We start from the raw sequence: 24,399 nt of genomic DNA, 5'->3' as shown, positions 1-24,399 counted from the left end.
GGAGGGTTGGACGGGATGGAGAAATGAAATGTTAAGGTTGCAAGAGGTTGGATATGGAGGGGTGAAATGATATGACTGCTCTGAGCCTTCACTTATTGTACACGTCATACTCTACATATTTTGCATCTTGTTACCTCATTAGAATAAATTTTGTGTGCAAATCCATTACTAGTTTTATTCTAGTTTTCCAAATTGTTTTTTTTCCATTTTGATTCTTCAACCACATTGAATTTTGTTGATGTTATCAACTTAGGCTTCTTAGCTTCAACAAAGTTGGAAAGATGCCTTAATAATTCCCGTATTCCGAGCATAGCTTTCTAAACACTACAGTAACAAGGTTGAATTGCTTTGTCTGTAATTCACTGTTATTAGCTGGGGGGATAAAAAGTTGTCTAAAATCAAGTTGGTCTCTGGAAAAATGGCCACATCGGATCAGACGTGATTTAAAGTTAATCATACAGTAACGCTTTCCCTCTAGTAGTGGAGAATTTTACGGACCGCCAAGTAGCAGTCACGTGATCTTTTTTTGACAAATCAACAAGCAGCCCAGCTGGGAGGGCGGAGGCTTGTTGTAGAAAGGTGGATGTACGTAATGACTGTACGGAAACGGGCAGACGCGCTAGTTACTGCACAGCTGTAAGAGCAGATTGTGCCGTGTCCTTCTCCAGGGTGGCTGTTAGATGGTCTAATTCTGTTCCTTGACCGGCGCAGCCCCAACAGACGTATGTGTATGTACATCCGCCATGTTTATCCTTCTGTGCTATTCCATGATGTCATTGTGGGGCGGGAAACGTGCAGTGTGGGGTAAAAAGCCACTCACCAGGCTCACTAGGTGTAATGTACTGGTGTTGTGTCATTTCTGTTTTATAAAAGAAGAAAGCTGGTGATCATGTTCTAAGACTCTCTGGCTTAGTCAACATGTGGCTTTTCAGCTGCTGTGGGACTACAAGTCCCAGCAGGGCTTGTGGGGATTTGTAGATCCATGACAGCTAGTGAGCCAGTTGGTTGTCTGCTTGAGGCTCTGATTGCGTGCCTAATACTCTACTGGTGGTGTGCAAACAGATGTTTGTGTATTGTGCACATTATTCTATGCAAAATCACTGTGCGCTGTGCAATGTAAATCGTTGTCCCTAAATGTTCTTTAGGTGTATGTAACATGATTTAGATATAGCGTTGATGTGGGGAATAAACAACAGTTGTGAGTCAAGGATTACACCTAGGCAATGAGCTTGCGGGGTGGGATTTATGGTCATGTTATCAACAGAAATAGAAATGTCAGACAGGAAGCTTCTGTTTTTGGGTGGGAATATTATTAATTCAGTTTTTTTGAAAGATTGCGTTTGAGTTGTTGAGAAGACATTCAAGAGGAAATGGCAGAAAAGTCAGTCGGTAATACGAGACAACACGGATGGTGAAAGATCAGGAGAGGATAGATAAATATGAGTATCATCCGCATAGAGATGATACTGAAATCCAAAGGAGCTTATTAGTTTTCCAAAAGAAGTGGTGTAGATAGAGAATAGCAGAGGTCCTAGGACTGAGCCTTGTGGACCCTAGTGTTTGTTATGGAATTTAGACAGTAAGCCCCCAATGGGGCAGGAACTGATGTGAGTGAATTCTCTGTACAGTGCTGAGGAATTTGTGGCACTATATAAATAAATGGTGATGATGTGACATTTATAGGATTGTGGCAGTGATAGTTTGGCAGTGGCTTAAGTTCATTCCTGAACTAACATAGGGAAGAGTATGTTGGAGGGCACTATATGTTTATATAACAACTGACATTCATATATTTATATGTTTTATTTTTTCCCCCCATCTTTTTCTTTTTCTTTTGGTTTATAAACCTTTCCCACTTCTCAGTTAGTTGTCGGATGAAGACTGGTTCTAGGATGTGGCATGAAGCTCGTAAACACGAGCGGAAGCTTCGGGGGATGATGGTGGATTACAAAAAGCGGGCTGAGCGCCGACGGGAATACTATGAGAAAATTGTAGGTGATATTGTTAATTTTTTCATCGTGGTGCTTTTAAACTAATTTTGTATTGCAGGTGTAACTAATGTTCTGAAATCTCTTTATACTGTTGGTGTTGTAGAGACATAATTATATAGACGTTATGGTGCCCACACAAGTGCCAGGATTAGCTTTTGAAGTTGCTCGCTCATGCCAGTGGCCAAATTGGAACAGTGACTGTTCTGCGCTCGGCCGAGCCTCAGCACGGCAGGCCTGGTAATGCAGTCTAATGACCACACACAGGCAGATAGTATTCACCTGCAGATTGCATACATGGACAGGACTCCAAATGATGTAATAGCTTGTGAACAGATCATTCATGGGCTTCAGTTTTATTTAGGGCCAGTGTAAGGAGCCACTCAGGAAGTAGCCAGGAATCAGTTGCATTCATAGGGAACTTGAGAGAACCATATATTATGCGCATATCATTGGTAAATACTACAGAAAAACACCTGCATGTTTTCATCATTTGTTTCAAGAATGACCAAAATAAGTCTTTGTTTTCCGTCTGCATATAATTGTCCAAACATTATTCCTTTTTTTTTTTTTCTTTTTTTTATTTTTTTTTTTTTTTACACTATTATTTTTTTTTCTTCCTTCATTTTCTGATGCTGCACAGTCACTTATAGTGGTTCTAAATTTTAGCCACCATTTTTTGCATTAAATCTTTTGTTGGCTACACCGTGAACTGCAGGTGTAGGCTGTATGAGAGGTCAGGTGACACTAGCTGGTCAGACAGAAAACTTGGCAAAACACTGTCATGTAGACACTATAGTTGCACCGTCATAACTTGTGATCTATTAATCGCTTTGATCAATTTCTCCATACTGTAAGAACACTCAGTTCTTGTAACTGCAAGTGAATGAGCAAACTTGGAGATCTTTTTCACATCTTCTTATTTTTCATGTAAAAGATCCAGCTTCTAATAGTTTTCTCTTCAGTTTTTTGGGTTCATTCCTGCACTTTTTGTTTTTTTAAGTTGTCTTTGGGATTTCCTTTGTCTCTGTAGCAGTACTCCTTGCTGCAGGTAAAAGGTGACCCTGAAATGATGTAAATCTCTTCTCCCACAGAAAAAAGATCCGGCTCAGTTCCTTCAAGTTCACGGGCGATACTGTAAGATCCATCTAGATTCAGCTGTGGCACTAGCAGCAGAGAGCCCTGTGAACATGTAAGCATTATGACAGTGAAGGGCTACTTTTTATACCGCCAAAATACAATTCCATTATGTTGCCTGAGCACTTACGTATTCAATTCCATTTATTTTTTAGGATGCCATGGCAAGGGGACCCTAACAATATGATTGATCGTTTTGATGTCCGTGCCCATCTTGATTATATTCCAGAATATAAACCTCCCCTTCTTACAACTATGTGAGTAATTATTGTATAGCCTAAGTGGTATTTAAAATTTTTGTAAATAAAAGTAATAAAAGCATTTTTTGTTTATTTTTTTTTTGTAAGACCAGTTCCCTGTTTGGCCTGTTCTCTTACCATGTTTCAGAGGAGTACTGGTCCCCTCTTGTTATCTGTAGAATGTATAGTTATTATGAATTAGTACCTTTGGCAGGTTGGAGACCTGCGGACCAACTGCATTATTCAGTTATACATTTAATGCCCGAATTAAGAATAGTTTTTGGTCCTCATGGCTTGGATTGATTAGCTGTGATGTCTCCATTAACCAAAACATCCTTCCACCATTTGTAATTTATCCCGGGATAACGGGACACTATAATCCTCGGGTTCCATATGTTCTCTTTAATGTTTGTCGTCTGATTTTGAACACACATTTGGAAGTCCTGAGCAGTTATTATTTCATCAGGAATTCACAAACCTTGTAAATTGCAAACCTACATTTTTAAGTGCATATTGAAAGGTTCTATTAACATAAGTTTCTTTTTCTCTTCACCAGATCATCTGAACAAGAATCCGATGATCGAAAGTGTAACTATGAGCGTTATCGTGGGCTGGTTCAGAACGACTTTGCTGGAAGTAAGCCTTTTACCGGAGTTTTTAAAGCGTCCTGTAACAATTAATGAAGGTTTACCCATCACCTGTCAAAATAAATAAGGAAAAGGTTGCAAATTGAGTCATTTCACTTTAGGCCTTTGGCTGGGAGAGGTCATAATCGCTCTTGATCTCGACTGAGTGTAGATCAGAGAGTTTTGAGAAAATGGTAGTACTTTACTTTTGTGTCTGACGTGTTTGAGAGAATTGTTCAGTTTGTGTTGACTTAACTTAGTGAATTGGTTGTGTTGCATTCACTGTAAAAGAGATGTGTGCAGATTTTGAATGATTTTCTGAGTAACCATTGTTCTCTCAGTACCCGACTTGTTTAGAGTGTATGTTGCTTGCTTACTTTTGATGGGGCTGCACCAATAATCAATGGATATATTAGTAGGGTGGCACCATCAGGTCATGGATATTAATAAGTGAGCATAGATGAATGAATTGGAAATAAAAACATGCATCGCCGTTAGCATTTTCACCTTTTTATTGTCTTTCATCATAGAATGAAGGTAATTCAGTATAGAAGGAAAGGGTGCTCTCTCATAGCCACCATGGGGTTGATTCTCTGCCACAGTGAACTCACAATATCGTATGTGGAAGGCAGAGCGCTTAAAGAGGAAACGATCCAATAGATCAAGTGTGTCAATTTTATTCAGCTGCAAAAGTCTTAGAGGAGAATACCAAAGGTTTACCAACTATATGCCTATATTGTCCATAGCTTTAAGTGCAATTCTTATTTCTATTGATGAATAACATTTGGGTGCACTTGATCTGTCGGAGCTATTCTCTTTCAGTGCTCTGTCTTCCCTATACATTACATCATGGCATCATGACCATTTTTCAGTCCTTATATACCATATCATTATGCTCCTGCCACCGTGCTTCACGGATAGTATTCTTGGGATGATGCAGTGTTCCCTTTTTGCTGTCATCAGACCATAGAATTCATTTGATATGAGGGTCTTCCACATACTTTCTGGCAAAGTGTAGGGGAGACTTGTTTTTGCCACCCTTTCATAAAGCCCAGATTTGTGACCATTTGTCCCATCTCTGCCATGGAATACTATAACTCTAGAAATGCCACTAGTTGGCTGAATTAACAAGTGCCCTTATCGTACAGATCCTCCGCTTTGGAGGACAACCTGTTCTAGACAAATTAACAGTTGTGACATGTTCTCTTTTCAAATATCTTTGAAAAGCACCGATCTGGGGAAGAATATAATATTTCAAATTTACTTCAAATGTTCCTTGATCTTTGTGATGAAGTGTTTGTTTTAAATTGCATTAACGAGCTCTCACAGAAGGTTGTTTTAATCTTTAAATCCATTGAAACAATTTTAAAGTGCACAGGTAGACTCCCAATTGATTTTGTGGCCTCTGAAGACAGATTGGCCAAGGGTTTATTTAGATATATTTTATCAGAGGGGCCGAGTATAAATATAGGCAAACGGTTGTCTGTGTTTTATTGTTTATTTTTATTATGAACAACATCAAAGAAAATCACATGCAACTAAAGTTTTTGTTTTTTTGAGTTTATCAGTAGTAAGAATTACTAAATAAATCCCCTCTGATTTCATGATGTAAAAAAATAATTAAAAATGTCAAAGGGTAAATACTACTTATAGCCACAATATTTGTGTGACCATATAAAGCACAAGGCTGCAGGGTATGGAAGTGTAAGGTAACTAGTAATTTACCTTAGGGATTCATTATTATTTGTTATAATGATCATTAAAGTGATGCCATCAGAGCTCTATTTATACAAATATTAATTACAGGTGTTTATACATAAACTGGCATCCTCTGTGTATTATATTGTTATTCTACACTCTTCCCTCTAGTTTCTGAAGAGCAGTGTCTATACCAGATCTACATTGATGAACTTTATGGTGGTTTACAAAGACCAGGAGAAGATGAGAAGAAAAAGTAAGTCTGGTCTGTTGGTTCAGGGCAGTGGAAAAAAGAATTCCTCTAATAGGTTTTTTTTTTTTTTGGGGGGGGGGATCAGGTGGACGCTTATTACTGCAGCCCCGAGATGGTACCTCTGTAGTAGATGGGCATAGCTGTGGGGGGCACCAGTTTCCAGGGGGTGGGATCTGTCTCTGTCCCTTCAGTTGGTAGAGACCTTTTCTCTGTCAGTTTGTCATGATGGATGCCAACCTTTGTGGCTGGAAGAACTGTTCTCCTTTACAGTCACACCCATAGATTGTCCTCTTATGAGTTCACTCTTTCCATCAATTTCCCGGGTCCCAGGGTGATTAACCTGGCCCTGACCACCTGGACATCGCTCCATTTGGAGTCAAGATACACACAGACATTGACACTCTAATGACTTGCCTTAAATATCTGGGTTGGAAGGGTATAAAATTAAGAAATAGTTTGGTTTTTCTACTCCTTTAAAAAAAACAAAACAAAAAAAAACCTGAAGCCAAGTAACATGTTTACAAAAAGTTACCATCCCCGTCTAGAACCCTCATATTGGATCACCAATATTTGGTGGTTCACACACCCATTATCACCTTGACACGTTTATCCTCTTAATATCCTGCTACTTATGTTCCATTTAGACTCCAGTCCATTTTCTCCCTGTTTTCACACCTAAACATGATGATGTTTTCCTTGTCCACTTGTGTCCAGGCTGTCGGAGAAGAAGGCATCTATTGGTTACACTTATGAGGACAGCACAGTGGCTGATCTGGGAGGATCCCCTGAGAAAGGGGAGGATGAAGATTCTGACGATGAGAGTAAATCCGATGAAGATGAAGTCATCCCAGATATAGGTACACGTCCTCCAGCCGTGGGCCAAAATACCATTAAGTGTTTACCCTCTTAGTCTGGTCACTAAAGTATTCTACTAATGCACAGTTTTCATAAATAAGTTTGAAATAGGGGTAGTCTGTGAAGATTGATTTCATAAACCGAGGTTGAAATCGCCAGAAATACTCTATTTGGCAACCTTGAGAGTCTGAAACCAAACAGTGCGATGAATATGGCGGGCAGGGGATAGGGCGTTTTTATTATATTTAGGTTTTATTTTTTCTTCAAATGGTTTTTATAACTGAAATCACCTGTGTGCAGAAGTCTTCATGGTGGAAGTCCAGCCCAGTGGTGGGTAAGCTTAAAAACAGGGAGCAGTGGGGTGTTATGGAGTAAGTGCCCACTAACGTCTGTTTCCACACAAACGCCAAGCGTGGAGATTGCGCTATCTGGGGACAGACTACTCGTGTTGAGTAGCGGCCCTGATCCCAAACTGAGAACCTGCTGAATGATGGGACTGTATATCTATGTCCTGTTGTGATGAGGCTCATGGGAACAGGATGTTGATCTAAGGACAGTTGTTGCATATGTAATGGCTGCAGAGTGCAGCTCTCTATAGAGGTATATCTATCCTGTGAAATGTTAGCTGGCTGTCAGGAAATGCTGGTACATTTGTGTGCGAGTAAAAATACACCCTCTTTCAAAGCATTTTTACTTATTGGAACATAAGTGACAATCTAGTCCCTGTAAAGTCATTTTGTTTATTTTTATTTTTAATTTAACCTAAAAGTAAGCCAACATGAAGAAGCAATGTGTGAGCAAAATAAGCACCAGGGACAGAAGCTTGTAGAACCATCTTTTAGCAGCAATAACTTGAAGCACCTGTTTTCTGCTTGAATTTGCATTGTATTGCATTGTAGAAGTCTCTTTAAATTTATGCTGTACTGCAGTGTATTTTTCACTTTTGTTTTGTTTTTATTCAAGTTTTTTTTTGTTTGTTTTTTTTTTTTTTTTTTATCCCCTGCTGGTAGATTCATAAACTTTAACCCTTACCGTATTTCCCCATGTATAAGACGCACCTTTTTTCCCCAAAATTTTGGGTCTAATAACTGGGTGCGTCTTATACAGGGGTAGTAGCACTTACCCTGTCAGATGACTCCTCTGTCCGGTAAAGTCTTCTCTGTCTGATTCTGATGCTGGAAACCCGATTTAAGGTCCTCTCTGCGATGTCTGGATGTCCTTGTCAAGGTCCTGAAAGGACATCCGGACATCGCAGAGAGGACCTTAATCGGGTTTCCAGCATCAGAATCAGACAGAGAGAAGACTTTACCAGACAGTGGAATCATCTGACAGGGTAAGTCAGAATTCACTATAGCGTTGTCTCTCCTCTGTATAAGCTGCACAAATACTCTGTGAAAAAATTGAGGATAATGTTTTTATTAATTTTTTCACATGATTTAAATAGGTGCGTCTTACAGTGGAGTGTCCTATACATGGGGAAATACGGTACCATGTTGACAGCAGCCTATAGATCCCCAGGTGTTGCTTTTAGGCTCGTTACAATTTCTATGAGCATCAAGGGGTCTGGTCTCTGGTGAATTTTCAGAAACGCCCTCTCCTGGGAACACTGGCCACTGTCTTCTATGCTCTCCATGTGCAAGTAATCTTTCTCACGGTAGAATTATGGTCTTCAAATGGTTTAGAAATGTTCTAACCATTTCCAGACTGATAAGGAGCAACCGTTGTCTCTGAGATCATTGCAGTTGTCTTTTCTCTTTGGCGTGGTGTTAACAATAACCTAAATTCTCCAGACTGATCTGCCAAAGATCCGCTTTTATATAGAGGTAGTGGCACTTCCTGATGTGTACTAGATTATAGGCACCAGCTCAGTTACCTTCTTTTTCGCACATGGATTCCTCATGTTGACTTGATTTTTGTTGGCGTACATAACAATATAGTACCTGTTTATAACATGACCAAGTTTAACAGCTGATGAACCACATTTAATCTTTCTCAGCTAGATGAACATATTTTATTTATAATACAACGGTTTAACTCTGTGCCTTATTGTTGATGTCCACCAGCTGTAGATGTAGCATTTTTACGGTGGGCTGTGTTACTTTTTCCTCTTTAGATGTGGAGGTTGATGTGGACGAGATCACAGAAGAACAGGTTGCTGATCTGAACAAGCAGGCGACTAGTTATGGGATGGCTGAAGGTGACTTTGTCAGGTGAATAGATCCCAAACCGGGCTGTAAAAATTACCCTTTCCTCTTATGGTAGATATGTAGAACATACAAAGTGCATAGTGTAAATGATAAGCCAGTGTGTGTTTTCACTGTACATCGTTTCTACATTGGGGACAATGCACAAACCGACAGATAGCAACTGCAAAAAGTCGTTGGCTGAAGTGAAAGGGAACTTGGTATCTTGGAAGTTTGCAGAATATTCCTCATCAGTTAGCGATTACATTTATCACATTTTAACTGGTAATGGGTAAAGAAACAAATAGGATTTTGCTTCCCTCCCATCTAGAATTCTCATGTGTTAGTGAAGTGTTCATTGTACTGTGTGTGTTAAAAAAAAATGTCTAAATGTGTATTTTTGTTTTGTAGAATGCTGCGTAAAGATAAGGAGGAATCTGAAGCAATAAAACACGCCAAAGCGTTGGAAGAAGAGAAGGCCATGTATTCTGTAAGGATCTGCACCAACTGCAGCTGGACGTGGCAGGGTTCATTGCCGCAGGCCCGATATCTTCAGCCAGTAACTTGCCCACCTCATTCCATATACGTTGGGCTTGTCCCTACTATGCTTGCCAGCACATGCCCTTACACCCCTTTCTTTATTTTGATTGGCCTTGTCGCCACCATCAAATGGTAAAAGTGTCCTCGTATGTACTTCTAGGGTCGCCGATCCCGACGCCAGAGGAGGGAGTTCAGAGAGAAACGGCTAAAAGGGAGAAAAATTAGCCCTCCCAGGTAAAAACTGAATAATTAAGGGTACTCTATTTAGTATTTATTCTAAACAAGTTAACCCGTGCATGATACTCATGCATTCTAGTCAAATCAAGCTACTTAAGGTGTTAAAAAGGTTCTTGTCATGCATTTGGGCCATAGCCCAGGCCTCAACCACCAACCACTCCCCACTGTCACCCCCGACAACCACCAACCACTCCCCACTGTCACTTCTCCTTCAAGAAATATATATATATATTTTTTTAAAATCTTTATAAACACTTTTAACAATTAACAAATTAAAAACATCTTAGTATACCAAATTTCAGCCCTTTCTGAATTTTTTTTTTCCACACACACTAAGAATTTAGTAGGTCAGTGTATAACTCCGCCCAGCAGGTGGCGCTGCAGCTTGGTTTTATTTTTTCCACACACAGACAGACTAACACACGCCACTAGACATTTATATTATAGATATCAGTATTTTAGCGTCTGAATACTGAAGTGTTAATTACATTCTTTTATGCTTTGCTTTGGCACAGTTACGCCAGACGAGACAGTCCAACATACGATCCTTATAGGCGGTAAGTAGGATTAGCTATAAAGTTGGTTACACATAGCTGCTATTGTGACATAGGTGGGCGCTAAGCTACTGCTGTTGTTTTCTACAGGTCCCAGTCAGACTCTTCTTCTGTTTCATGTTCCCGAACTCCAAGCCCAGGGCGAGAGGAGGCTATCACTTTTATAACCAGCTTTGGGGGCAGTGATGAGGAGTCCGCTTCTGGTCCTGCAGCCCAGGCTCCCGCAGGCAGTGGCAACAAACGGGCCCAACATACACAGGCCCCTGGGACTTCATCAGGTCGTAAAGAGGCCTCCCGGTCGGTAAATTTCGATTCTCCCCAGCCGTATGTCGTGTGGGTCGACCTTTACAGGGGAGGGCGGGAGGCCCAGAGTCTTCTGCATTAGAAGGGCCGGAACTCCCCAACCGGTAATTGGAATGGGGCAGTAATACATTTCGTATATGGCCCTGCTGTTTCAATCATCCACACAATCTCTATTAAGTGCTTTTCAGAGTACAATTTAAAATATGGCTGTATATAATTCCAGCTTTTATTAATTTTAATTTGGCCTTTTGAAACAGAATTAGGACAGTCTTGGGGGGTATATTTACTAAACTGCGGGTTTGAAAGAGTGGAGATGTTGGCTATAGCAACCAATCAGATTCTAGTTATCTATTTAGTACATTTTACGAAATGACAGCTAGAATCTGATTGGTTGCTATAGGCAACATCTCCATTCTTTAAAGCTCAGTTTAATAATATACCCCTTAATCTCTTGTGGGTTGGTTACCAAAAATAGACCCCAATCTGCCAAATTAGTCTATTTGTCTGTAACCTAAAAATGATGTATCGGGTGTTATTTTATTTCATTATATTTATAGAAGTTTTGCAATTGATTTCAATTAGAAATATGGTTGTTTTTCTAGGTATAAGCTTATGTGCTTAATTTTTCATTGTTCTAGAGATCCTTTCTCTTCCGTATTGTGCGTAGCTGCACACCTCAGCACGTGGATGTGTTGGCTTACTTACTGTTGCTTAGGGACAGCCTTTGCACACCAAGCTTGTGTGCAGACACAAGGAACAGACAGCATGGAGTGTAATAGGGATCTAATATGTCAAGGGTTCCTCTATTATCTTATATAAACAAAGGAGGAAAACTTGAGCTGCTCTGTGTGTTTAATATGACATAATATACCTCTTACTGAAAATAAGGATATTAGTGACCATGTAAAAGCTGCAGGTGAAGGGCTTGTATACAGGTCCTTGCTCTCTGAGGGGTATTAAGGACTATTGCACACCCTACTTGGGGCAGCATGGTGGCTTAGTGGTTAGCACTTCTGCCTTACAGCACTGGGGTCATGAGTTCAATTCACAACCATGGCCTTATCTGTGTGGAGTTTGTATGTTCTCCCCGTGTTTGCGTGGGTTTTCTCTGAGTGCTCCGGTTTCCTCCCACACTCCAAAAACATATTGGTAGGTTAAATGGCTGCTAACAAATTGACCTGTGTGTGTTAGGGTATTTAGACTGTAAGCTCCAATGGGGCAGGGACTGATGTGAGTGAGTTCTCTGTACAGCGCTGCGGAATTAGTTGCGCTATATAAATAAATTATAAATATTGTAGATTATGGTTATTAATACAGAACTTTTTCCTATATATACTGAAGTGGTGGCATCCAAACTGCCCCTTTATACAGATATTTCCAGGAGATATATTGGTGTTACACGGAGCTTAGATCAGTTGCAGGAAGCAGTGCAGGTCAATCTTTACATATAGGAAACAGAATTGATGCCCGGGCACGCTGCCTGGACTGCAGATACTCAAGCTGAACATAGCGACCTTAATTAGCTGAGAAGAGGAAAGTGACGGGCTGGTGTTATGTTAGGGGATTGAGATGTATGTGGCACTTTGTGGACTGTATGTGCATTTATGGTGTTCAAAGCGTTGTGTGTTATTTAACAAAATTAGAAAACGCGCTGGAGTTAAAAGAAAATCTTTATGGTGGAGTTAAAAGAAAATCTTTATATATGTAGAGTCCATTTTTAATGGGAAATAGTTTAATTACAAACCATCTTGATCTTTGGTTTATAATCTCTAAAAATTTGCTTTTGGGACCTTCTCTCCCCATGTCAGTCCTGCACGGTTATTTGCTAATATTTGCTGACCCAGACATAGTGTTTAATTACATTGATATTTTATTGATGCTAATCAGGGGGTTGCCAATGTATATAAACACTTTTAATAAATGAAAGTTAAATAATTGTAACATGGCTGTCTATACTGACTTGAGACTGAGTACAAGTATTATAGTATGCTTGTCTGGCCTGTAATTTGACACATTATTTCCTGTTTTGTTTCTACCTTCAATCTTTAGAAGAAGGTCTTCCTCTTCATCTTCCACTTCATCTTCCTCTACCTCGTCGAGCTCCAGAACATCCTCCAGGTCTAGATCCAGTTCAAGATCCAGGCGAGATAGCTACAGGCGTAGATCTGGCTCTCGTTCTCGATCCCGGAGGTATTCTCGCAGCCCTGTAAGACGTTACTCTGGTGGAGGAGGGACAAGAGACAACAGAAAATATTCCTCCAGGTCGAGGTCCTCAGACCACGATAGATATTATGGAGGAAGACGTCGGTCTCGGTGAGTTGCTGATAAGACGCAGGAAGGATCTGGCTGTTGCCCTGAGTGACTATAACTAAATAGATAAATGCCCCCCCTTTATTTTTATTTTTTTTTTATTTTCCTTTAGAAGTCGCTCACGGTCACCTGACCGATACGGTCGTGGTGGAAGGAGCAGTGGGCGAGCACAAGGCAGTAGCCAAAGCAGTCTTTCCAGGAGTCCTTCCCCAAATCGAGAAAGAGGTTCAGGAAGGACAGTATCCCCAGCATTGGGAGATCGATTGAAAAGGTGAACAGGACTGTATCTGCCACATATGCCAATATGGCACATGTCTTGGGCAGCACTGTTCATAGGAATGGTTTTGTTAGTTTTCATTAGCTTTTTATTCATTTATATATAGATATAGATTTCCAGTTACGTGGGTTTTTTTTTTTTTTAGTAAGAAGAATAGAAGAGGGGTTTTCTGAGAGACGCATGATCATGTGGGGTTCACTAATGCTAGGAGACACTTTCTCAAACTGCATAGATTAATTGGTGCAGTATGTCCCCAATTAATTTTTTTGCATTATATTGATGGTTGAAGCTGCTCTATGCAGTTTGAGAAAGTACAGCGGGTTGCGTATAACGTAATGAGAGGAACAGTGGAGAGCTGAAGAGGGAAATTTGCATAAAGAATTATTGGGTCTTGGTATTAAAGATGATTATTGAGCAGAGTCGTTAGCCGTGAAATGTTTAGTGACAATTACTGTAGTTCGTATTCAAATCAATGCAAGGGGATGTCTTCATTTCTGTCTCTCTCCCCTAGGCCTGAACTTGCTGTTTGCAGAGAAAGTGGATCAGCCAAAGTCAGTAAGAATTTTACCGCCTTGTTGATTCACGCGGGATGCGGTGTGTGGTTAGCGAGCAGGGCGTGTGTTAGACCGTAGCGCACATCCACCTCTATGAAGCGCAGCATGCTTATTGTAGGCAATCCGCTATAAACCGGACACAGCTGCAAATACATTCAGAAGGGCGCGAACACTTTGCAACATTTTTCAGTGAATTGATTTAATGAGCAGTAGTTGTTTCTGAAGTGAAATATAAATATATATGTGCATTTTATAAGACATTGGATCATAATAGTCTTCATTAAAGACAAAATGTATATTGAAAATTTGTGTAGGTGTGGTATAGTCTTAATAGCACGTACAGTAGATGTTTGCAGAAGTTTTCGTTAACAATTCCCCCTTCCAGTCTCTATTTTAAATTCTTGTATTACAAAGTTTTCTTTGTTGTTAACAAGTTTTATTTCCCATGCAGATATTCTCATTTGTACCTCATGTCTACACCCTTCCTGGTATTATTGCTTTGCCTTGTCTGCTAATGCCTTTAATGTCTTTATTATTTCTAGATGAAATTAACTCCCCAAGAGAAACTGAAACTCCGCATGCAGAAAGCCTTAAACAAGCAGTGTAAGTATTTTACAAAAATGCAACATAACATTACTAGTAGATAATAAAACTGCACTGTGGAAATATTGTACTGGTCTGTTGTATGGTCGCTCATAATCGTTATATTATAAATTTGCTCTGTTCTGTTTTGGACAATTGTCTTGCATGGTGGCACTGTGTATAGAGTGTATATTTAACACACACATTACTAAGCTAAATAATCTGCATGAAATATTTACCAAGTCAATGATGGTATACTTCCCATCACTTTTTCGATGTGATCTTTTTAAAAAATCTGCTTGAAAGTGCAGAACTTTATGTTCTCATGGAAAGGTAGTGTAGGGCAAGATTTGTCAATTCTCTGTATGCACTTTAAATCTACCTATCACAACAAGTTTTATGAAGATATGCTGTGCTTCACAGTTTGAGCTTTTTGACCTTTCTAGCTCTTACATTTTCTTGAATTTCAGCTCTGGCTAGTCGGGACACTTTATTGAAGCTGCTTCATACTACAGTTTTTCTGTGAAAGTGCATTATGCATAGGATTTTCACCACAAACCAAACTCATTTGCAGCAATGTATTTTGCAGAAAATCTTTCATGGCTCCATAGGTTTTGTTTTTTAATCTGTATGATGCTGCAATCTATTTGTTATGTTGGTTTTCTTGTCAAGGAAAATTGCTGTATGGGCCCCAGGGGCTAAATGGACATTCAGTTCTGTCTGTTGATCTTTTAAGACAGTGTTGGCTAACCTGTGACACTCCAGATGTTTGTGAAACTACAAATCCCAGCATGCTTTGCCAATATATAGCAGCTTATTGCTGGAAGGGTATGCTGGGACTTGTAGTTTCACAACACCTGGAGTGTCACAGGTTAGCCAAGCCTGTTTTAAGACATATAAGTTTAACTGAAGCTCTCGGCTCCCACTTACAGATCTACAGTTAATCAGGTTTCTTTTGTGGGAAGTAAGGTGTTATCTGTTTGGCTTTATTTGTAGGGATGTGAGGAAAATGCTGATTTGTAACAGTTGTGTCTTTGAAAACACTGAAGGATTGTGGGATTCAGATGTTGCAGTGTCTTGATCGTATTAATGGCGGTTTTTGCTTGGTTTGCAGACAAGGCGGATAAGAAGGCTGCTCAAGAGAAAATCATCCAGCAGGAGCATGAACGCCAGGTATATCCCAGCATTGCCAAATTTCTTTCCAACAAACAAATAGTTGACCATCTTTAATATTATGGTTTTAAAGCTCGGTTTTAAGCTATATGAAACCTAATCTGCCCCCCCCCCCCCCCCTCCTGTTTATTAATTCCCCAGGAGCGTGAAGATGAGCTGAGAGCCATGGCGAGGAAGATCCGCATGAAGTGAGTGTAATCCACTGACCTTCTATGGAACCAGTTTATAGGGAAACCTGCGTAGTCTTAGTGTAGTAGAAGTTTGTTTAAAAATCCAATATATTGTCTCCAGAGAGCGGGAGCGCCGTGAGAGAGAGCGTGATGAGTGGGAGAGACACTACACCAGAAGCCGATCACCTTCACCGAGACACAGTGAGTTTGGGCTGTTTTAGGAAGGGTCACGCTGGTCCTGGAATATTAATGTCACGAAGTGACTAAAGCCCTTTGACATTTAGTTCCATGTTTTTTTTTCCGTTCATACAATGTTGAAACCGTTGTTCAGTTTGTTTCCTAATTAAGGTCTGTGTGTGTGTGTGTGTGTGAATATTGAACACAATTTATGCATAATGTACACCACATAATTACAACTGTAATTGATTTGATTTCAGTGTCTTCTATGTATATTTTTACCAAAGTCAAAATGTTTTTAGGTTTTATGAAAATAAAATAATTGTGTTTTCTCCATGCAGGTCGGGAGTACAGCTCTTCCAAGAGGTAAGCTAGACAGACCGAGTGAGGGTGGAGTAGTGGAGAACGTCATTTTGAATACGTTTTTGGATTATTTTTTATCCTATTTGTAAAGTATGACTAATCTGCTACAATGACATAGAATCTGCGTACACGTGAGATTGAGGTTATATACAGAGTTCCAGTGGTTTACCTGTGTGTTTATGCAGACCCACTTTCTAACCCTGATAAAGTCAAGTCATCATTTTGTTGCAATATTACAGCCTCTCTTGTAAATTGCTCTATTTCTTTAAATTCTAGCTTCTAATCGAACCTCCCTATAATTCATATAATTTAATCTGTTAAATGTTATTAGTAATGAATGAAACGTAACATTTAAATGCATAAAGTTATGCATTTAGACACAGAGTATTTGGCATAAAAAAAAAAGCACTTTTTAAGTACTTGAAACTTTTGAGTATTTGGTAAGCAGTTCACAGTACAGGTTCAGAAACCCTGATTTAATTGGTGGCACATTTCCTTTTTACCATATCTAAATAAAGAAGGTGAACCTGGCATCTCTACATTTTCAAGTAATGTTTGTGCTTTGTAAGAACTTAATCAATGGTTTTCCTTACCAGGAGGTCACGCTCAAGATCCAGGAGTCCCCATCATCGGCATTAACCTCCCAAGTTCCTCAATGATTTTGTTCCTGTGTTATATGATCAGAATGACTCTAGCCAGCGTTATGTTCTGTGGGACAGAAGTTATGGTGTCTGAGAATGTTCTGTAAAGTGCTTCGGTCACCTGCACACAGTGGAGGCAGCCATTTTTTGGGCTGACCATTTCCACCTATCCTTTCACTAGGAATCTGAGGTCGGTTTGGCAGTCCCCACTGTGCACTAGCTAAAGTGTTCTCGTCGTCCACAGAGAGACGAGATGGGACATATTTAGAATGTTGGATGGAATCCTCATTTCGATTACCATTTTAAACGCGCACAATGTGGGTCTTGGGTCCAGTTTAGTCTTCCTGTAAAGTTACAATGGTTGGTCTAAATTTTTTTTTTTTTCAGTGCCATAACTATGGCTGCTCTCGTGTACACTTGCACACTTCTCAGCAGATGGCAAGTGTCTGTGTGTACAAATGTACACATCTTTATCCCCCCCATCCCCTCCCTTATGGGTTTGATTTGGGTTAATTCATGATTCTGCTAGAGTATGAGTCTGTTAATTGTTATACCAGGCTAAAATGACAAATAACCGTTCAAGTAACTAAGTAAGATGCGGTGATGTAATGGCTGAAAATGATTTTGTGCGTTTTTCTTGAGACGTTTAATGATTTAGATTCACTTATTACTCTTATCTGGAAAGCCACAGAGAATGAGTTGTACATTATAAAATATTGACATGGTTGCCACTTAATGTTCCTTATTGTACTGTACATGTAAATAAATTTTGACTTTGTTTTCTAATGCAAGAGGTCTTTTTGGGTTTTTTTGTGCTACACTTGTATCTGATTATGCCATCCTGGTCCTGCTCTTTGAGTCGCACATGGTGTCTGAGATGTAGTCATGCTGTTTTACCAGCTATAACGAATATGCCCATCATTGGGGTCTTGGAGGCTTCTTCATGCAGCCATACTTCCTGGGGCTCCATAATTAGTCTTGCAGCCTCTGACTGACAACTGGGGCTATGTCATGCTGCAGAGGGCGCTGTGAGCAAGAGGACCAGTCAATAGCTGCAGTGACGGTGGCTGTGTCTTCTGATTAGTCTTCAAACTTGCATTCAATCTATTTCTCTTAGTCCATTGGGGGACACCAGGTACATTGAAGTATAGTGTAGAGCAGTGTTGGTTAACCTGTGACACTCCAGGTGTTGTGAAACTACAAGTCCCAGCATACCCTTCCAGCAATAAGCTGCTATATATTGGCAAAGCATGCTGGGATTTGCAGTTTCACCTGGAGTGTCACAGGTTAGCAAACACTGGTGTAGAGGATCCAGGTGTGTGGGCACTTTAAGAATCTTAAAAGCTGTCAATAGCTCCTCCCCCTCTATACCCCTCTCCGGTTAGGGCTCAGTTTGTTTAACCAAGGCCTACAGAAAAGGAGACAGAGAAACTAACAGAAAAAAGGGAACATCAACATCTTCCTGAATACAAAACACAACCAGTCTCACAAAAGGAAAAACTACAGCATCAAGGGTGGGCATCTGGTGTCCCCCCAATGGTCTAGGAGAAATGGGTGTAAAAATTCTATTTATTTTTTTCCTGAATCCATTGGGGGGGGACAGGTACATTGGGGATGTCCCAAAGCTGCCATCACAGGTGAGAACGCACAGAAGATACAGCGCAGAGCACCTTTCTCCCATAACTGGCATCCCTGGATGCAAACCTATTCAATTCATAGAATCTGGTAAAGATGTGAACAGAGAACTAAGTAGCCGCCAGATACTGCTGCTCAAGAAGCACTCGCTGACTTGCTGGAGTGAGTCCAAAGATTCTTAGAAATAGGCTGCCCTGCTACACCATAAGCCTGATTACAGCCATAATCCACCTATCAATAAAAACTTTGGCGGCTGTTCGGCTCTTCTTGCGCACCATAGAGGACCAAAAGATCCCAAGTCTTGCAGAGACTTCTGAAAACAGTCACCTGGTCAGAGCTGGGAAGACAACATCCTGATTTATGTGAAATCTGCACCACTTTAGGACAGAAGGTTTAGTTCGAAGAACTTCCCCATTCTCGTGAAAAACAAAGAGGATATCTGCTGGACAAGACTGTCGGCCCTGAAACTCTTCTAGCTGTAGAAATGGCCAAAAGAAAGACTGTCTTTAACTTTGGGAATATTGGATCCACAGAGTCTAAGGGTTCAAATGGGGAATACTGCAAAGCATTAAATGCCAAGGAGTCACTGGAGCAATATACGGACATTGTACATATAGCACCCCTTGCACGAATGCCTGCACAATGGGAATCAAAGTGAGTCGTCTTTGAAATAAGACAGACAGAGCAGGCACTTGAACCTTAAGATAGCTGAGGCACATACCAGTGTCCAGTAACTTGGGCTACAGACCACCTGACCACTAACTCACAAAAGACCTCTATGTATATAGATCATTCAGCGACATGAAGACTGCTTAGAAAACCAGCCTCCCAATTTTCCACCCCCGGGGTGAAAGCCGCCAACGTTGCGGCATTGTCCGATTGTATCTTCACTGCTTTGCCTGCAGCAAATGTTCTGCACAGAGCAGGGTGTGGAACACTGCTCACAGTTTCAACACGTTGATTGGAAACTTGGATTCTGCCATGATCAAAAGTGGGCATGAAGATGTAGAACTCCCCAATCCTGAAGGCTGGCATCTGTTACAACCAAGGTCCATACCCAGCTTGAGAATGGGTGACCCCCTGCAGAGATTCAGTCTGCAGCCACCCAAGGAGTGAATGACACATGCAGGGGGAAAGACAAAACACCTGACTAGAAAGATACAGATGAGATCTATTCCAATGTGAGAGGAATTCCAGCTCAAACTCCCTCACATGAAACTGAGCAAACTGGACCGCCTCAAAGGTCTACACCACCTTGCCCACAACCCTCATGCAGGTGCGTACAGAAGTCAGTCTGACATCCAATAGAGACCTTACCACTTCTGTAAGGCCTGAATCTTGTCCAGTGGTAAGAACACCTTCTGTTTGTGGGTGTTGGAGAGGAGACCCAAAAAGATCATCCTTAGAGAGGTTGACCCATTACCATCTGCTGCTCCTATGTTGTACAGTGTGATGATGGCTGCTCATCTGCAGCCATTGCTAAGGAACACTGGGTACAGTCTGCGAAGACTGGCCAGCTCCTTCTGAGTTGCCCAGCGTAGAAGCAATAAATAAACAAAATGGCTACCCAGCAACTCCAAATCAAAAAAAGCACATCATGCCATATTGTGGCACTGAACTAATCTGAGACTTAACAGAACTGGGGTATAAAGGGGGAGGAGCTATGGACAGCTATTAAAATTCTTGCTGTCCCCAACTTTATGCAGCCCCTACACAATATCCCAATGTATCTGGTGTCTCCCAATCCATAGAGGAGAAAAATATTTAATAAGATTCATACCCCTTGGCAAATAGCTGGGGTTCAACTATTACAGTCTGTGGCCTATTTGTGTTTATTACTTTGCACTCCAAGGAGTAAATTTATCAAGCTGCGGGTTTGATAAAGTGGAGATGTTGCCTAAACAACCAGATTCTAGTTAGTTATTTAGTACAGTCTACAAAATGACAGCTAAAATCTGATTGGTTGCCATATGCAACATCATTTTTTTTTTTTTTTTTCAAATCCACAGGTTGATAAATCCCACCAAGAGGGAGTTGATATTTGCTTCTTGCAAAATTGCTCAAGCTCGGTCGGCTTTGTTGAGAAGTAGCTTTGGATATCAAGGTTGAGGTCCTCCTGCATATATATATATATATATATATATATATATATATATATATATATATATATATATATATATATATATATATTTTTTAGGCACCGGCAAGGGCTATGGAGTTTAATACAGTATAATCTAAAGGTGGTCTGTTTAATAATATTTAACATCATGCCAATACCATTTCAGCGACCATAAGGATATAATAAAATATATAGCAATATACATGATGCATTACATAAGAAAGCAAATTGTGTATATGCAAAAATCAACAATATGAATAATGTTCTTGTTCAAATAAGTCTTCAATAGATGTTGCAGAGTGTGTTTCAAATTGGGTAAGGATACTTGTAACTACAACACAATAAACCATCTGTCCCGCTTGCACACATGTTCAGCCCTTTGCTGGAACGATCTGTCCAATCAACTTGCTCAAGCTTACTTTGCTGAATGTAGGTACACCAAGTATCGCTCACTGAAAAGAGCCAAGTTTTAAAATATACAAACAGGTCATTTGAAATTTAATGCATATCACACTTTGAAATATACTGCTGAATTTGTTGTGCTTCCCCTGCCAGAATTTGTAATCATTTTCCTATCTATCCTGACAAAATTGCCAGTCTCGGTGGCTACAAAGCATCCCTATACCCCTCATACTTCATGTTGGGAATAGTGTTACTTGATGGAGAAAGAGGTAGCTGGAGAGTAACAGTGGTCGAGCAGGAAAGGTGAATTGAACAGGTGCTGGTGGAATAATAGTTGAGATAATGGGAAGGAACAATTGTAGAGCAATTGAAGGGCAAAGGTTCATTTGTCACCCCTCTGCTTGGGTATGTGGTATGGTACACAAACATGGGTTCAAAAGGTCCAGTAGATGTTACTCTAGTACAGCGGCTCCCAGGGGTGCCGCGGGCCAGACATAAAAAAAAAACAAAAACAGAAACTTACTAATCCGTCGGGCACCGGGACCCAGCAGCCTCCTCTCTCCTGCAGCTGTCACTGAATATTGAGGTCAGTAACAAGCTGCAGGAGAGAGGAGGCTGCTGGGTCCCGGCGCCTGACGGGTTGGTAAGTTTCTGAGTTTTGTTTTGTTTTTTATGGCTGGCGCGGGGCAGAGTGAGAGGGATCGTGGCAGAGGAGGGGGGACAGAGGATGGTGACAGCGGAACAGAGGAGGAGAGCAGAGGATGGTGACAGTGGGGCAGAGGAGGAGAGCAGAGGATGGTGACAGCGGGGCAGAGGAGGAGAGCAGAGGATGGTGACAGTGGGGCAGAGGAGGAGAGCAGAGGATGGTGACAGCGGGGCAGAGGAGGAGAGCAGAGGATGGTGACAGCGGGACAGAAGAGGAGAGCAGAGGATGGTGACAGTGGGACAGAGGATGGTGACAGCGGGACAGAGGAGGAGAGCAGAGGATGGTGACAGTGGGGCAGAGGATGGTGACAGCGGGGCAGAGGAGGAGAGCAGAGGATGGTGACAGTGGGGCAGAGGAGGAGAGCAGAGGATGGTGACAGCGGGGCAGAGGAGGAGAGCAGAGGATGGTGACAGTGGGACAGAGGATGGTGACAGCGGGACAGAGGAGGAGAGCAGAGGATGGTGACAGTGGGGCAGAGGAGGAGAGCAGAGGATGGTGACAGCGGGGCAGAGGAGGAGAGCAGAGGATGGTGACAGCGGGACAGAGGAGGAGAGCAGAGGATGGTGACAGCGGGACAGAAGAGGAGAGCAGAGGATGGTGACAGCGGGACAGAGGATGGTGACAGCGGGACAGAGGAGGAGAGCAGAGGATGGTGACAGTGGGGCAGAGGAGGAGAGCAGAGGATGGTGACAGCGGGGCAGAGGAGGAGAGCAGAGGATGGTGACAGTGGGGCAGAGGAGGAGAGCAGAGGATGGTGACAGCGGGGCAGAGGAGGAGAGCAGAGGATGGTGACAGCGGGACAGAGGATGGTGACAGCGGGGCAGAGGAGGAGAGCAGAGGATGGTGACAGCGGGACAGAGGAGGAGAGCAGAGGATGGGGTGACAGTGGGGCAGAGGAGGAGAGCAGAGGATGGTGACAGCGGGGCAGAGGAGGAGAGCAGAGGATGGTGACAGCGGGGCAGAGGAGGAGAGCAGAGGATGGTGACAGCGGGGCAGAGGAGGAGAGCAGAGGATGGTGACAGCGGGACAGAGGAGGAGAGCAGAGGATGGTGACAGCGGGGCAGAGGATGGTGACAGCGGGACAGAGGAGGAGAGCAGAGGATGGTGACAGTGGGACAGAGGAGGAGAGCAGAGGATGGTGACAGTGGGACAGAGGAGGGGAACAGGATGGTGACAGCGGGACAGAGGTTGGTGACAGGAGGGCAGAGGATGGGGACAGAGAGCAGAGGATGGGGACATTGGGGCAGAGAAGGGGCACAGCTGGGCAGAGGAGGAGGGCACAGCGTGAGAGGGGCAGTGGAGGGGGACACAGCGTGAGGGGGACATTGTGAGAGAGGGCAGAGGAGGGGGGACAGCGTGACAGAGGGCAGAGGGGGCAGTGTGAGAGAGGGCAGTGTGTCTGGATGCAGAGGGGGCATTTTTGCATACAACTAAATAAGTATTTCTGTCCTGACCTAAATACTTATTACAATTTTTTGACCCAACTACTTGTAAAACAGGACTGCTCAATAATTATTTTGGAGGGGTGCCTTGAAAAAATTTGGAGACTCTAAGGGTGCCGCGAACTGCAAAAGTTTGGGAACCACTGCTCTAGTATATCCTTGAAACAACATTGTGATGGCAACAATGTAATTGCCACTAGTTTCAACAAAATTTTTAAATACTTTGTGAGAAATCCCAACTACCATAGACAGCTCTATGTGGAAGCGCCTGAATTCCTAGGGCACTTGGTTAAAACATGGGATAGAGGGGGAGGAGCTTCTGAAACTGCAGATTGAATTAAGTGTCCAGCTCCTGGACTATTTTGATTAGACCTGGTGCCCACTATTTTGTAGCTGAACCCATTGCAAAGTTGTGTTGCAAAAATATATATTCGGTAGTAAATTTAAGACATATTACACTACTTAGAATACTGTTACGTTGAGCATTATCACAGAGAGCAGGGTATCACTAATGAACTCACAGATATGCAGAAAACACTCATCACACCTATCAATGCGTGTTTGTGAGTTTAGTGGTTCAAAGAGTACAAGTGGAGGAAAGTGATATGGTCAGATGAATTGCAGGTGTGGCGCTAACCTCAAGAACATTATAACCCTGAGTTGGAGAAGAAATAAGCCCGCGCTCTGTATATCCCATATTATATATGGTACCAGCTGCATGGACATATAAGGCCCTATATGTATACAAAACAAAAAGACAGTTCTCAGAACTTACCACTGCATATCTGTGTGCATCTAGCAAATAAAAACATGATTTATTTATTCTCAGAAAATATTGCCTTGTGTTTTCTTGGCAGTTGTCTATCGGGCCTATTTAAAGTCTGTTTTGGATGTGGCTCACAAATCAACCCTTGCTAGATATAAGCCCCTATAACGGGGAGGTGAGTGCATCAGATTTTATCTGTGTTCTAATGGTGTTTGAAGCATATGGGTCACTGTAGGACCTGCATACAAAGATGTACACTTGGCGCTGGGATGCAGACTTAAATGTTTTGATCAAAATATGAACCGATACCTCATGTTTTCATTTGCTAGATACACACAAATATGCAGCGTTAAGGACAAGTGCCAACAACAACTATAGACCTGTGTGTTTGATTCCAAAACTGGAGGGTTCTGGTGGTTCCATAATGTTGTTTGGTCCATATTCTTGGATGCAGTCATTCCCTTGGAAA

General features: G+C 41.7%; 1 protein-coding gene across 2 annotated transcripts; it reads left to right on the top strand.

Annotated features, from left to right (window-relative positions):
* Window positions 1–410: 410 nt before the first annotated feature.
* CLASRP (CLK4 associating serine/arginine rich protein) lies at window positions 411–17,651 on the top strand. Of its 2 annotated transcripts, XM_075187148.1 has the most exons (21): window positions 471–728; window positions 1,864–1,991; window positions 3,083–3,180; window positions 3,281–3,382; window positions 3,921–4,000; window positions 5,860–5,944; window positions 6,656–6,798; window positions 8,910–9,006; window positions 9,391–9,469; window positions 9,680–9,753; window positions 10,272–10,313; window positions 10,401–10,607; window positions 12,663–12,926; window positions 13,036–13,194; window positions 13,712–13,751; window positions 14,297–14,357; window positions 15,451–15,509; window positions 15,651–15,697; window positions 15,801–15,880; window positions 16,198–16,222; window positions 16,816–17,651. In XM_075187148.1, exons 1-21 carry the CDS (start codon window positions 725–727, stop codon window positions 16,856–16,858), a joined length of 1,917 nt encoding a protein of 638 aa, XP_075043249.1. In that variant the 5' UTR covers window positions 471–724; the 3' UTR covers window positions 16,859–17,651. The 2 variants fall into 2 exon arrangements, 1 of the variants encoding a protein (XP_075043249.1); XR_012679248.1 differs by lacking the exons at window positions 16,198–16,222; window positions 16,816–17,651 and having other exon boundaries at window positions 411–728; window positions 13,712–13,755; window positions 15,801–15,875.
* The last annotated feature ends 6,748 nt before the right edge of the window (window positions 17,652–24,399 follow it).

Source organism: Mixophyes fleayi, chromosome 9 (assembly GCF_038048845.1).
Source record: "Mixophyes fleayi isolate aMixFle1 chromosome 9, aMixFle1.hap1, whole genome shotgun sequence".
Classification (NCBI taxonomy): Eukaryota; Metazoa; Chordata; class Amphibia; order Anura; family Limnodynastidae; genus Mixophyes; species Mixophyes fleayi.
Note: the sequence above shows the minus strand (reverse complement) of the source record. Positions and strands in the feature narration are given on the sequence as shown.